Source organism: Bicyclus anynana, chromosome 8 (assembly GCF_947172395.1).
Source record: "Bicyclus anynana chromosome 8, ilBicAnyn1.1, whole genome shotgun sequence".
NCBI lineage: Eukaryota > Metazoa > Arthropoda > Insecta > Lepidoptera > Nymphalidae > Bicyclus > Bicyclus anynana.
Genome location: NC_069090.1, coordinates 16414493 through 16427768, shown reverse-complemented (window position 1 = coordinate 16427768; position 13276 = coordinate 16414493). Strand labels below are relative to the sequence as shown.

The following is a 13276-nucleotide window of genomic DNA, read 5'->3' as shown; positions in this document are numbered from 1 at the left end:
GGCATTCCGTCCCATCGACCTAGTATATTTACTTACTTGACAATCTCTTGGCTTGTGGAGTGTGTTGGTGAATGCGTTACGAAAATTGTGTTAAGGCGATGAGTGCCGCCATCTACAGGCGTAATGAAACAGTGTTTGATATTTTAATATATCAGAAGATAGCGATGCAGTTCTGCCACAGGCGCATAGATGCCGCTTTGTTTTTTTATTTTTGAAAGAAGTTTCACTTCAGTCGTGTGGTCTAAAGCACACTTTCTCTGGTGCAGAGCGTCGCGCCGGCGCCCGCGCCCGCGCCCGCGGTGTCGGCGGTGGCGGGCGCCACCAGCTCCAACCCCGCGCTGTCCGTGTCGGCGGTGGGCGCGACGGGCGCAGTGGGCGCGGTGGGCTCCGTGGGCGGCATGGGCGGCATGAGCACGGTGGGCAGCGTGAGCGCCGTGGGCGGCACGCCGCTCACGGTGCGCGACGTGGTGCTGAACATGATCGAAGTGAGCCTCATGCGCAACTCGCGCCCCGTGCCGCCGCACTCCGCGCCGCAGCCCGTCAGCCACCCGCACGCGCAGCCGGCTAAGGTGAGGGCGGTTTCATACTAAGTACAAAATATCCACAAACTATTACAAATTTAGTAAAAATCTTAGCCCTGGTGATCAGATCAGATTCCGCTCGACAGTGAGGAACCTCACATTACGCGCATCTCATGACATATTATTTACGTTATATAATTAAAGAAATAGAGACAAAAAACATTTATTTCAAAATTGACTTGTGTATTGTGTATGGATACTCATACCTTCCCTACGGCATAATGAAAGCCGATCGAGTGCCGTATGCTGACCGCGCAGTGCGTGTGCAGGTGTCGCACGAGCCGCTCGCGACGCTGACGGTGGTGAGCGGCGCGGGGCACGCCAGCTCGCCGCACTCGCCGCGCTCGCCGCACCGGGGCGCCACCATCACGCCGCTGCCGCCCGACGGCAAGGACGTCATGCTGCTGCACATCGAGCCGCGCGCGCCGCACCTGCTGCCGCACGCGCACCCGCACGCGCCGCACGCGCCCGCCGACCCGCTCGACCTCAGCGAGAAGCGGCCGCGCCACGACCTGCCCAAGCCTGTGAGTGCTCACGTCTCGTCTAAATTTAACAAAACTCGTTTGCCAATAGTTTTGCATAGTAGCTCCAGAAATAATTTTTATCTTAACTCCCAAAGCATCAGTTCCCGGCTCAGACCAATTATAGAAGGACCTGTATCGCACTCATAGCCACGAACAAAATTGTCAGTCATTTTCTGAAGAAAACGAGATTATAACGAGATAGATTTGGTATATCTATACTAATATTATAAAGAGGTAAAGTTTGTAAGTTTGTCACATTTTTTAAATTGGGTAATCTTCGGAACTACTGGTCCGATTTTAAAAATTCTTTCACCAGTAGAATGCTACATTATCGGGGAGTGCTATAGGCTATATTTTATATTGGTATCATATATATTAGCCGAGTTATCACAGTTTTTATCATACAGGTCGGACTGAAAATCCTCTTAAACAGACTTATTCGCATGCGCTGCCTTAACTATTGTGTGAAATTGAAATTAATGTATGGAGACTTTATGTATCTTTAAAAGTTCTACAAAAAAGTCCGCGACACCATATATCTATCTTCTATATATTAGCAAATATAGTACCTTTTGTGTTTTAAAAATTATTAATTTTATATACTTAGATTTACGTCATTATTTATACAACTAAACTTTAATCCTTATTAAAATAAATTATTTAATAATCACAAGGATATTACGGAGATAAGATTTGCCCTTTACAGTATGTTAATTACTTAAATAGTTTCGGAGATAATACAAAATTTCTAAAAGACGCAGAAATTCCGCTATATGACGCCCGGCGCTTTCATTTACGTAGTTCCCGTTCCCGTGTGAATATGAGGATCAAACATAGCCTATGACACTCGCAAATAACGTAGCTTTCTATTGGTAAAACAATTTTCCAAATCGGTCCAGTAGATCCAGAGATTACCTCCTACAACCACACGAACTTTACCTCTTTATATTATTAGCACAGAAGTCTCTATTTCTCTTGGTCATACCACCTCTCTCGAAGGACTGGACCGATTTTGCTAAGGGTAGGAGTAAGATAGAGAAGTTACAGGGTAGGGTAGGGTACGGGTAGGGAAGCGTAGGGGTAGTGTAGGGGTAGAGTAGGTTTAGGGCCGGGTTTAGGGTAGTGGTAGGGTAGGGGTAGAGGTAGGGTAGTGGTGGGGTAGAGGTACGGGTAGGATAGTTAAGTGGTAGGGTAGGGGTAGGATAGGCGTGAGATAGGGGTACGGGTGGGATAGGGGTAGGAAAGGGATAGGGTACGAGGAGGGTAGGGGTAGGATGGGGGTAGGGTAGGGGTAGGGTGGGGGTAGGGGTAGGGGTAGGGTAGAGGTAGGGGTTGGAAAGGGTAGGGGTAGGGTTGGGGTAGTGGTAGGGTAGGGGTAGGGTAGGGTAGGGGTAGTAGTAAAGTTGATATCGAAATTTACGCGGACGAAGTCGCGGGCGTCCGCTAGTATACTATACTAAACTATATATATATAATATTTTATACTAAACTAGAAGTTTTTTGACAATTCAATTACACAATCAAAGGTATTTTTACGGAGCTCTTTAACCGACGAACACGATTACAACTATTTAACATCGATACTATAGAGACAGTTTCTATAATCGCATTAGATCGTTGATCATATACTTTGACAGAAAAGTAACGTCTAGCGAGGCAGGTCCTATACAATAATCGGTCTGAGGTTCCCGGTCGCAAATGAGCACAGCGCCCTCGTCTGTTGCAGCAACACCGCAACGCGGAGTACGCGGCGTATCGCGCGGCCGAGCGCCAGTCGCCTACACAGTACAACTCCAAGCCCAAGCCCGTGGCGTCCCCGCGCCCGTCGCTCAAGCTGGCGGCCAACCCTAAGGGCTCCATCACGCTGGGCACGCCCGTGGAGGCGCGCTACGAGCCGCAGCGGGCGCCGTCGGACCCCAAGGGCGGCTCCATCACGGCCGGCACGCCGGTGCACGCGCCGCACCACCTGCCGGAGAAGCGCAACCTGGAGTACCGGCGGCGCAGCCCGGGCGGCGCCTACGCGTACGCGGGCGCGGGCAGCCAGCCGCGCCCGCAGTCACCTTCCTCCTTTCAAAATGTGAGCGTCAAATAACTTGCATATTCTTATCAAGTACGAGTATCAGTGGCTTACGTCTCATACAACCACGAAAACCTTGTGAACTAAAATATGGTATCAGTGCTCCATCTTCTAGTCTTCCCTGGATGAAATCTTTGCCTAAATCATAAGATATATATATTACTTGAACCTGGATTTTTACACTCGAAGATTCTAGTTATATATGTTGAATAAATAACTGTATTTTTATATAATATACAATTTTACTTTAACTCTGCAATCTATAACCCAAGGAATTGTTCCAGGCGACAGCAACAGCGGCATCGCGCGGCACGTACGGGCTCGAGAGGCGGCAGATCATGCTCACAGACTACATCACCTCGCAACAGATGCACGGTGTGGTGAGGCGGGAGCGGGAGCCCTCGCACCACCACCAACAGCAGCAACATCAGCAGCAGCAGCAGCACCAACAGCAACAGCATCAGCAGCAGCAACACCAGCAACAGCAGCAGCATCAGCAGCAACACCACCAACAGCAACAGCACCAACAGCAGCAGCATCAGCAGCAGTTGCAACACCAGCACCAGCCGATCAGAAGGGACCGCGACACGGTGTCCGTGATACAGAAACACACGCACACCTACTCGCACGTCCAACCTCCACCCGGTAAGTTACGTAACATTCGCAAAATTGAAATTTTCGTTAGTGACTCCAAACAAAGTGCTCTTGTATTTTAAATTAGAAAAACTTAAGATTTTCATTTAGAATCCTTCGCTACACTTTGAACTGAATCATAGAAAAGGATTCTAATTCTGAAGTCCTTATCATTAACGAACTGTCTTAGGGATTATAGTGAATCTTACAGTCGTCAGGTGTCTCATTGATAGTAGAGAAAGATATATTGAGATCTATCATTCCGCAGGTCACGAGGCGTTCGCGCAACTAGTGAACGCGGCTTCGGTGGCGCCTGCACTGCCCGTGCCGCGGCGCGACGAGCCCGCGCCCGAGCCGCCGTCCGCGTCGCCGCTGCACCACGCGCAGCACATGCACCACGACATCAGGTATGTTCGCGCTGGTGAAGTTGGCGGGTACAATTGTTCAGTTGTCTAAAACAAGTCTACTACAAACCAACTAGAAGCGATATCTATATTAAAGCCTATCCCAAACTTATAGTCTTCAAAACGAAAGTTAAAAGGACACACGACAAGAAAGCGTGTAAATGTGCATGAGTCACACAATGAATCCTCTATTACGCTCAGGATTTAAAATAAGAATCCCTTGCTACTCTCTTCAGTTATAGAATCATTCGCTCCGGACTCAAATTCATCAAACGCAAATGAGTTGTCCTTGACCAACATATGTGTTTACGCAGAGGCTCGCGCGAGTTCAGCATGTCTCAGAAGTACCACCCGCAGTACCAGCAGACGGAGCGGCGCGCGCCGCAGCCGCAGCAGCGGGATGTCAGAGACAGGTGTGATATTATATTTGATTTGATTTTATTGAGTAACTAGCTGACGCTGCGCGGTGTCATCTGCGTGGTTCCCGTTCCAGTAGGAATACGGAGATAAAATATATAGCCGATAGCCTTCCTCTATAAATGGGCTATCTGACACTGAAAGAATTTTTCTAATCGGACCAGTAGTTCTTGAGATTAGCGCGTTCAATCAAACTAACAAACTCTTCAGCTTTATAATAGTATAGATTATGTAATTCTTTAACTATCGACTCGCTGAGCAAAAGTCTAGATTTAGGGCCGGTTTCACAATCTATTCATAAGTGTGTGATAGCTTTTCATTTTATTCAGAAATATTGTCTTTGACATAAAGTAAAAAAGTGACAAATCCGAACCTTAAAGTTGTAAAAATCGTTGTTATGTGAGTACAATGAAAGTGATGTTATCGCAGTCGAGAACGAATGGTGCCGATGCAAGAGCGGCACTACGTGATAGAGCAGCACCAGTCGCACCCGCAGCACCAGCCGCACCAGCAGCATCAGCAACATCAGCAGCACCAGCAACACCAGCAGCACCAGACGCACCAGCAGCACCAACATTCGCAACAGCAGCAGCTGCTGATAGATCGCCATCTAATACCTACACATTCACAGGTAATTATTTTCATTTTATGAAATACTAGCGACCCTCCCGGTTTTCCTCGCGTTGTTTGTGAGCTTCCGTTGCGTGCGCTGCGTAAATGGTTAAAGTTACGCAAAAAATAAAAAGTCCGCGACAGCATAATATGTATTTCTTTTATTGTTCTCCACGTTACAGGTCACCTAATGTGAAGACCTTAGGCAATCGACTATTTTTTTAAGTATTTTTTTGCAAATAAAGATATTTTTATTTTGTTTAAGTACTTCATTCTTTTTATGTAATCTAAAATAATGCGAATTTATTTGCGTAGGTGTTTTTATAAGCTTGATATTAATCCTTATCTAAATAAGCACAATATTCCAATATTCATGAAAACTATTTAATTTTGAACATAATGGCCCTTTATATCATTTGCTTTTAATGGATATGTTGAGATATAAGTTTTATATAACTACACGACCATTTATGGTGGGAGTGCGCTGGGCAGAGCGGTTAACTACAAGACAATAACTTTGCTGTTTCAGAACATGTTGAGCGCGGACGAGCGGCGCGCGGCCAACGCGAGCGCGGCGAATGCAGCCTACGGCGCGGGCAAGCGACCCTTACACGCGCTCGACAGGAAAGACGGGTACGTGTGACTATGCATATGAATACAGATGTGTTACACACATATACACAGTGTACTGTGTATGTGTGTGTAGTAAGCGTTTATATGTGTATGTGTATCTATAGTAGCTCGAAGGCTAAAGAATAGGTTATTTTACTTTTTTTTAAATGGTCTTAAATATGTCATTATCGTTCTACTAGATTGAATTTTTTTTTTAAATATTTTTTTGAGATGTGACATGAAAATTTTAATTTTTAAATATGTTTTTTTGATGTTTGAAAAATTTTAAAAAATACATATTTTTAAATTAAATTTTATAAGAAATCCTTTTATTAATTAATATCGATATTTTCGGACCCTTATTCCATCTACTATGCGAAATTAATATTGTTTATATTAAATTATATGAGTCAATCCAAATCTGAGCGGTGTTTTTATCGCAATTGTTTTTTCGGGAGTTTGAGGTTTAACACGTTCGCTGCGCTGCACTGATTTTTCTGTACTTTCTCTGGTGCGGTACGAGGTTTTTCGACCTCATACTAGAACCTTATCGTTACGAGGTCCATAGATTTTGTAACTCTTGAAGACGCTAGACGTAGGAGGTTAATTGATCTCGTAGCGAATGTGTTAAGCTTTGTTCTATTTAAACGGCAAACTATAGGCAGATAGAATGCCATATAACAACATATCCTCAAATTTCAAAATTAGTTATAAAGGGTCGTCTATAAATGAAGTAGAAACTACAACTTTCTTGGGGATAATAACTGATAAATATTGCAATTGGAAATCCCACATCGTACAATTATGCGCCAAGTTGGATAGATTTGTATTTGTTCTTAGAAGATTATATCAAACCAACAGTTACAAAACAGCTTTGTTGGCATATAATGGATATGTTTCTTCACTGCTAAGGTATGGAATCATCTTATGGGGAAACTCCGTACTTATAAACACTGTGTTCGTTAAGCAAAAGGCTTGTTTGAGGGCCTTATGTGGCTTGCACACGCTTGACTCATGTAGACCTTTGTTTAAAAGGTTCAATGTTCTCCCTCTGCCTTGTTTGTATATATTAGAAATATTATTACTAGTTAAAAGATATCCTAAATATTTTAAAAGTTACAATGAGTTAAGTGATGTCAGGCGAAGAAGAAAAGATAAGCTAATAATGCCACCAAAAAGGCTTGACATGTTCGCTAAGAGTGTACATTGTAGTGCAATTTCAATATATAACAAACTACCAGATATCTATAAGATTGACAATGTAAATAGTTTCAAGAGTAAGGTTTCTAAAATGCTTATGGATAAATGTTTCTATAACTTAAATGAGTATTTAAATTACAAATTTTAATGATATTCTTTTTTTTTTTTTTTTGACGTATGATAAATATTTTGACATAATTTTAATTGACATGTGTGTTTGACATAATTTTAATTGACATTTTAACATTTCACTGGTAATAATTACTTGACTTTGCACTAAATTTAACAAGGTTTAATAATTTTGACAGTATATATTATGACTATTATTTTATTTTATCTGTCACAGTAGTTTTGAGTTACATTTGTCATAATCATTGAATCTTAAAATGTTAAATTGTATAAGCTATTATATATGTTTTCTTTTTTATTTGTTTGCTTTTAAATTAGGATTATACATAGTCTATTTAAATTTTTCATACACCAAATTATTATGGTAGAGAGTATCAGGGTCTTATTATATTTAAGTAATCTTTGTAAACCTGTTTTCTGATGAATAAATAAATTATTATTATTATTATTATTATTATTAGAACGTCTTTGCTCTGCTGGGTACTGACGTGATGTTTGCAGACGTCCCTTCAGGACTAGATAATGTGTATATGATGATCATGTCGCCCACAGACGCACGTCGGTGAGCGTGGCCAGCGCGGCGGGCGCGGGCGCGGGTGTGGCCACGGTGTCGGCGGCGGGCGTGGGCGCGGCCACGGGCGCCGAGCTGTTCGCCGCCTCGCTCATCAACGCCATCATCACGCAGAAGATCAGCCAGACCAGCAACCAGAGGTACCCTTCGGTGGGTACATCACATCCATTACTTACACCAGTAGCATTTACTGCCTTTTGTACAAAATGGCAAGCTTTGTTAGAAACAGCTCTAATTTATTAGAGATCAAGAATGAACTGTCTCGTTGGTCCAATGAATAGATTGCTTGATGGTGAATCGCGAGGCCCAGGTGGAGTCGTGTGCGGAGTGTCCCAGGATTACTGTCAAAGTGCATCTGTGATTGTTCAAACATTTGTGATACATAGTTTCCGTTTGATATAGTGATCACAATGAAGTCGGGAATCGTTTATTTATGTTCATGTGTCATTGGCTTCAGAAGATCATCCGCGAGAGCGACGGCGTGCTGCCGCAGTCGGAGCGTCTGCTGCTGGAGCACCAGCACCGCGAGCGGGAGGCGGAGGCGGAGCCGGCGCCGCAGCACACCACCAGCATGAAGCTGGGCGACCTCGCCTCCAACATCATCGTGCGCGACTTCAGCAGCCCCAACACCAACTCGCTGCTGCACCACAAGTGAGTCCTGCTCCTCACCGCCGGAGGCTACACCACTTTGTTTGTCATTTTGGTAAAACTATGTCATGGGTTAGTCATTCCATAGCACCACATCGCAGAATGACGATTGACGATAATTGAATAATTTTACAAGTAAGATTATCTTGAACATTTTTTGATTCGATGTTACTTATTGCAGCAATCGCTTTGCGGTGTCGAGTGCGGACACGTACGCGGCGGGCGCGACGAGCGGCGCGGCGAGCGGCGCGGCGGGCGGCGCGGGGGGCGGCGGCGCGGGCGGCGCGGGGGGCGACGAGTGGCGCCGCGACGCGCCGAAGCACGCGCCCTACCTCGAGCCCGTGTCGCCGCCCGACAACCACCACACGGGGTGAGCTCACAGTGTTGTAGCAGATTCGAAAGTCGTTAATTGTACACCGTGTAAGCAATACGCAAAGACTTGGCACGTAGCGAGTCCAAGTAGCAATTAACACAAGAGCTATCTAAACATAAATACTCGAATAGAAACATGAAAAGAATAATAAATAGGTTAATTTAATTACACTTATTTAGATTTATAAATATATAATATATGTAACTGAGTGTTGTCGTCCGTGCAGTCGCGGCGGCGGCGGCGGCGGCGGCGGCAGCGGCGGCGCGCGGCGGTACAGCGCGGCGCACGTGGGCGGCGGCAGCGTGCTCACGGCGTACGACTACGTCACGACGCGCATCGTGGAGGTGATGCGCAGCGACGAGGAGCGCAGCAAGCCGCCCTTCCACCCGCCCACCTCCTACGCCTACCCGTACTCCGCGCTCAACGTGTCCACGCCCGCCACCGACGGTGAGCATTTTATTATGAATTGCGATCGTAATCATGTTACTACTTGCGATCATAATCATGTTACGATTTACATTCTTAATCACGCTAGGATTTGCGATCACAATGTATAAGTCTAATATGTATGAAAAAAGAAAGTGCAAGTATAGTTTTGTATAATGTAATAAATCTTAATTGGTAATATAAAGCCTGTGTGTGATATATTATAAATAAATAAATGAAAGCATAATGTCCGACAGGGCCGACGGTGACCGGCGGCGCGAGCCCGGCGGCGCCGCTGCCCGCGCCCGTGCAGCCCGAGCCCGCGCCGCTCATGTCGGCGCAGTACGAGCCGCTGTCGGACGAGGACTGACGCCCCGTGCGCCCCGCGCCCGCGCCCGCGTCCCGCGCCTAGCGCTCGCACCCCCCGCGCGGGGGGGAGCGCGCCTCCGTCATACGCCACGCCGCGCCCGCGCGATGACGAGACGAGCCGTGACGTCACCACACCCACGCCACTGGTGACACTGCGACTCGGTCGAGAGCAAGCTGCAATGTACTCCTAATGAGTGACATTCCATCGTGGAATATATTATCAATAGGAAGAGTGACATGTGATATATACGGAGATTCTACTGAATACGAATTCGTGAAATGTACAGAAAAAACATGTTTGAAATAAGATTTCACCGCGTATTATACAAAAATTTTAATTATTATATACTTTTAACAATTTTAGGTGTTTTGAGTTCACGACACGTTTTTAGTGATTTGCTTTTGAGTTCTATACGAACGAAGGGGACGATGCTGTTACAACGAATACAAAAAAAAAATAATTAATAAAAAAGTGGCACAGACATTAAAACGTAAAAGTTAACATTGAACCGAACGTATGAACATTTACTAAAGTGACTACAATTAATTGACGTCTAGCGAAAGTGTCGGTGCGAAGTGATCTCAGCGGGTGATCTAGGGACTGACGAGTGGTGCGACGTGTGACGCGTGACACGTGACGTGTGATGCGTGACGTGTGACGTGTGACGTAGACCGAGCAGACACTGTTTTGTGTTACATGAAGCTTTAATCGAGTGACATTCAATGTGATCCGATATATGCACAGATTTTTTATAACCGATATTTCTGTATGCCACATTTGTTGTTGACATTTTATTTTAACAGAGCGATTAAAATGTATTATTGTGTAAATTGTATCGACGACATGATGTAGAGGTGGAGGCACACTCGTGCCACGATGCGCGACACGCATTTATGGTGCTTCTTATTTTATTGAATCACTTTTTGTGTCACACCTTGAACTTACAGGAGTTGAGGTTACAGAATATAATAAAGAAAGAAAGAAAATATATCATTAAGTTATGTCTGGGGATGATATGAGTACATTGGTAGGTCAATTTAGGAATTTATAATTTTTATATTAGCATTATTTACTTTTAAGATGTTTGAAAGAAATCGATCGATCGTTCCAGTTAAATTTGATAAAGGAATACAAAATTGGATAACATTAATGAAATGAAGCGATGCGTGTTACAAGTGTGTCTCCACCGTAATATGTAAGTAAAGCGAGCATGCTTATGAGGAATCTGCTGCCGCAGCGCGCCTGATGATTGTTGTTGACGTAGAGTGAGACTGTGTGAATATTGAATACATATTTATTTGTTGTTTATTTCCAACTTGTTTTGTCTTTTAATGTTAAATGTTGTATTTGTATTGTATTCGACGCAACACCGAGTAATGGCGTTTTCAAAACAGTTTTACCTTTAGCGGAATACGCTGAATATTGTAATGTATGAAATCTCGACCGAAACTATCGTTTATAATTAATCGCGTTTTTAATTATTAATATCGTGTTTATTGGTTTTAATTATTATTTATTGACTCTTTTTTTTAAATAATGGAAATTCAATTAGTAAAATGTTGAATGATAAACGAAAATCTTCTTGACTGTTGTTGGTGTAATATGGGCAACAAATTATTTATAGTATTAAGCAAGTCATTTATTAATAAACATATCAACTATTATTAACTTGAATGATATTTTTGAAAATGTACATTATTCCGTATTGCGTGTATCGAGATGTGGTCACACTAGTGCGATTTCATTTTCAACTTGCAATTTTTTTTTATTTCTATGCTATGTTGCCGTATAGTGGACGCAAGTGGAAGATGCGCGTTAGTGTGAACACACCTTTTGAGATGGATATATTCTATGTAAGGGCCTATTCGCACGGGTGTGAGATAGTCGCGTTTTGAAAGGGTTTTACAAGTCATTGACAAGCAGGCTATTGTATTATATGTTGTATATTTTTAATTATGTATTGTTTTTAAGCCGCGCGTTTTTAATAATACTTATTTGTCAAGACTTTTTATGATTTTATCTAATTTTATTCGTATTAATATTGTATAAATGTCGGTCGTGGTCGTCCGTGCGATGGGCCGCCCGTGTACAGCACTGCCGCTGCGTAACTAAGGGGCAGCCACACGTAGGAACTTTAATATGTACCCAGTCTTCCATCTCAACACCGGTAGCGTAGGATCGTCGCGCGACTTCGTCCATATCTACACCTAAGTATTTGTAAATTGTGTATAGTTTGTATAAACCTCGCCCCGGGCCTTGCGCAGATTCCTCGCTCTGACGGGCGTGCGGCTGTCGCGCGGCGGCCGCACGCAGGTCGCGCGACAGTCGCGTAGCTTCGCTTCGGATTTCGCTGTCGCATCTTCACTCGAGTTAGTATACGCGTAGCTGAACCGTTCATTGTCGACATGTAAATAGCGCATCTGTACAGTCGCGGCGCGAAGTCCGGACGCCTCGTGCGAGTGCTACGGAGAGGAAACGGTAAATTATGATTATACATATTGTAATGTAAACGCGTATGGTTATCTGTATACATACTGTGCATTTGTAATTATACAGGCTAGTTTAATGAGTACGATAGAGATTTTCATTTTCTAGTTAGGTCGGTCCGACGGACCGGGCGCTGCGCCGCCGCCCGCGCGCTACTGTTCTGTGGAATATCTCGAGAGCTGCCCGCGTCTCCCCTGCGTCTGCACTGTAGTGCGTGAGAGGACGATACTTGTTGATACGAATGTACATGTTTGCTGTTTTATATTTGACTATGACAAATGAGTGAATGTTGAGTGCTGTCTCTATATATCATTTAAATAATAGTGTACAAACCTCTGATGAGTTGTGACATTTGGAAGCGTGTCCGCGATCTATCTCATCTGGATTAGTTCAAGTATTTGACGTCAGAAAGATACGATTCAAATGTCACAAATAATCCGGGTTATTCTATTGAAATGTTAGCTTATCTTGACCTATTAAACATTTAACACGACGCTTATTATACGGTGATAAAGTTTACTGTAGCAACACTAGGAGTATGTCTCGGCTGCGGCGCAGGCGGGGACGCGTGCAGGCGTGTACATGTATGGAGCTATTGTGTAAACCGACTGATTAAATTAATTTTGTCTGCGTGCGAGCGAGCGGCGGCGGCGGCGGCCCACAACTTGTGATGATTTGTTTATAAAATAAATAAAACTGTAACGTATTGTAAGTAGTCGAAAGAAAAAGATAATCCTTGTAAGTCCAATCGTAAGCGAAAACAAAGTTTTGGGCGAACACATCAATAAATAAGATGCAAATCTTTGGTGTGTTTTATTTTCAATAATTTTATGATGTTGGTACGTTTTGTAGTTCATAAATGCAGTCGTGTATATGTGAAAGAGTTGCGTGTTAAGTTGTGGCCTTGGCCCTTACACGTCTCAGATTGATGCTGACAAGCTGGCAAAGTCTAGGATATTGTGGGTAGGTAGCGCTTGCATCTGCAAAGAATTGCTCATTTACAGGTGACGGGATGACTTACTCTCATTCAAGTGCTATTAGAAATGAGTTGACTCACAAATAGGTACTATCCTATTAATATTATAAACGCGAAAGTTTGTATGGATGTTTGATTGGTTGTTGGTTTGGATGTTTGTTATTCTTTAACGCCGCAAGTAGGTACTGAACCGATTTGGCTGAAAAAAATGGAAATAGATTTTACTCTGGATTAAA

General features: G+C 43.8%; 1 protein-coding gene across 5 annotated transcripts in view; it reads left to right on the top strand.

Annotated features, from left to right (window-relative positions):
• The window catches only part of LOC112045895 (uncharacterized), a 159705-nt gene extending 149987 nt beyond the window's left edge, over positions 1-9718 (top strand). For 4 of the 5 annotated variants that reach the window (XM_052883159.1, XM_052883160.1, XM_052883157.1 and 1 more), the window contains 13 exons: positions 267-569; positions 851-1105; positions 2832-3182; positions 3467-3827; positions 4084-4222; positions 4534-4632; positions 5066-5267; positions 5778-5881; positions 7742-7910; positions 8218-8411; positions 8590-8778; positions 9008-9228; positions 9465-9718. In XM_052883159.1, coding sequence (XP_052739119.1) covers positions 267-569; positions 851-1105; positions 2832-3182; positions 3467-3827; positions 4084-4222; positions 4534-4632; positions 5066-5267; positions 5778-5881; positions 7742-7910; positions 8218-8411; positions 8590-8778; positions 9008-9228; positions 9465-9577 — 2700 coding nt within the window. In that variant the 3' untranslated portion in view covers positions 9578-9718. The remainder of the gene's footprint in view (positions 1-266; positions 570-850; positions 1106-2831; positions 3183-3466; positions 3828-4083; positions 4223-4533; positions 4633-5065; positions 5268-5777; positions 5882-7741; positions 7911-8217; positions 8412-8589; positions 8779-9007; positions 9229-9464) is intronic. The other variant, XM_052883158.1, reaches the window with a different exon arrangement.
• The last annotated feature ends 3558 nt before the right edge of the window (positions 9719-13276 follow it).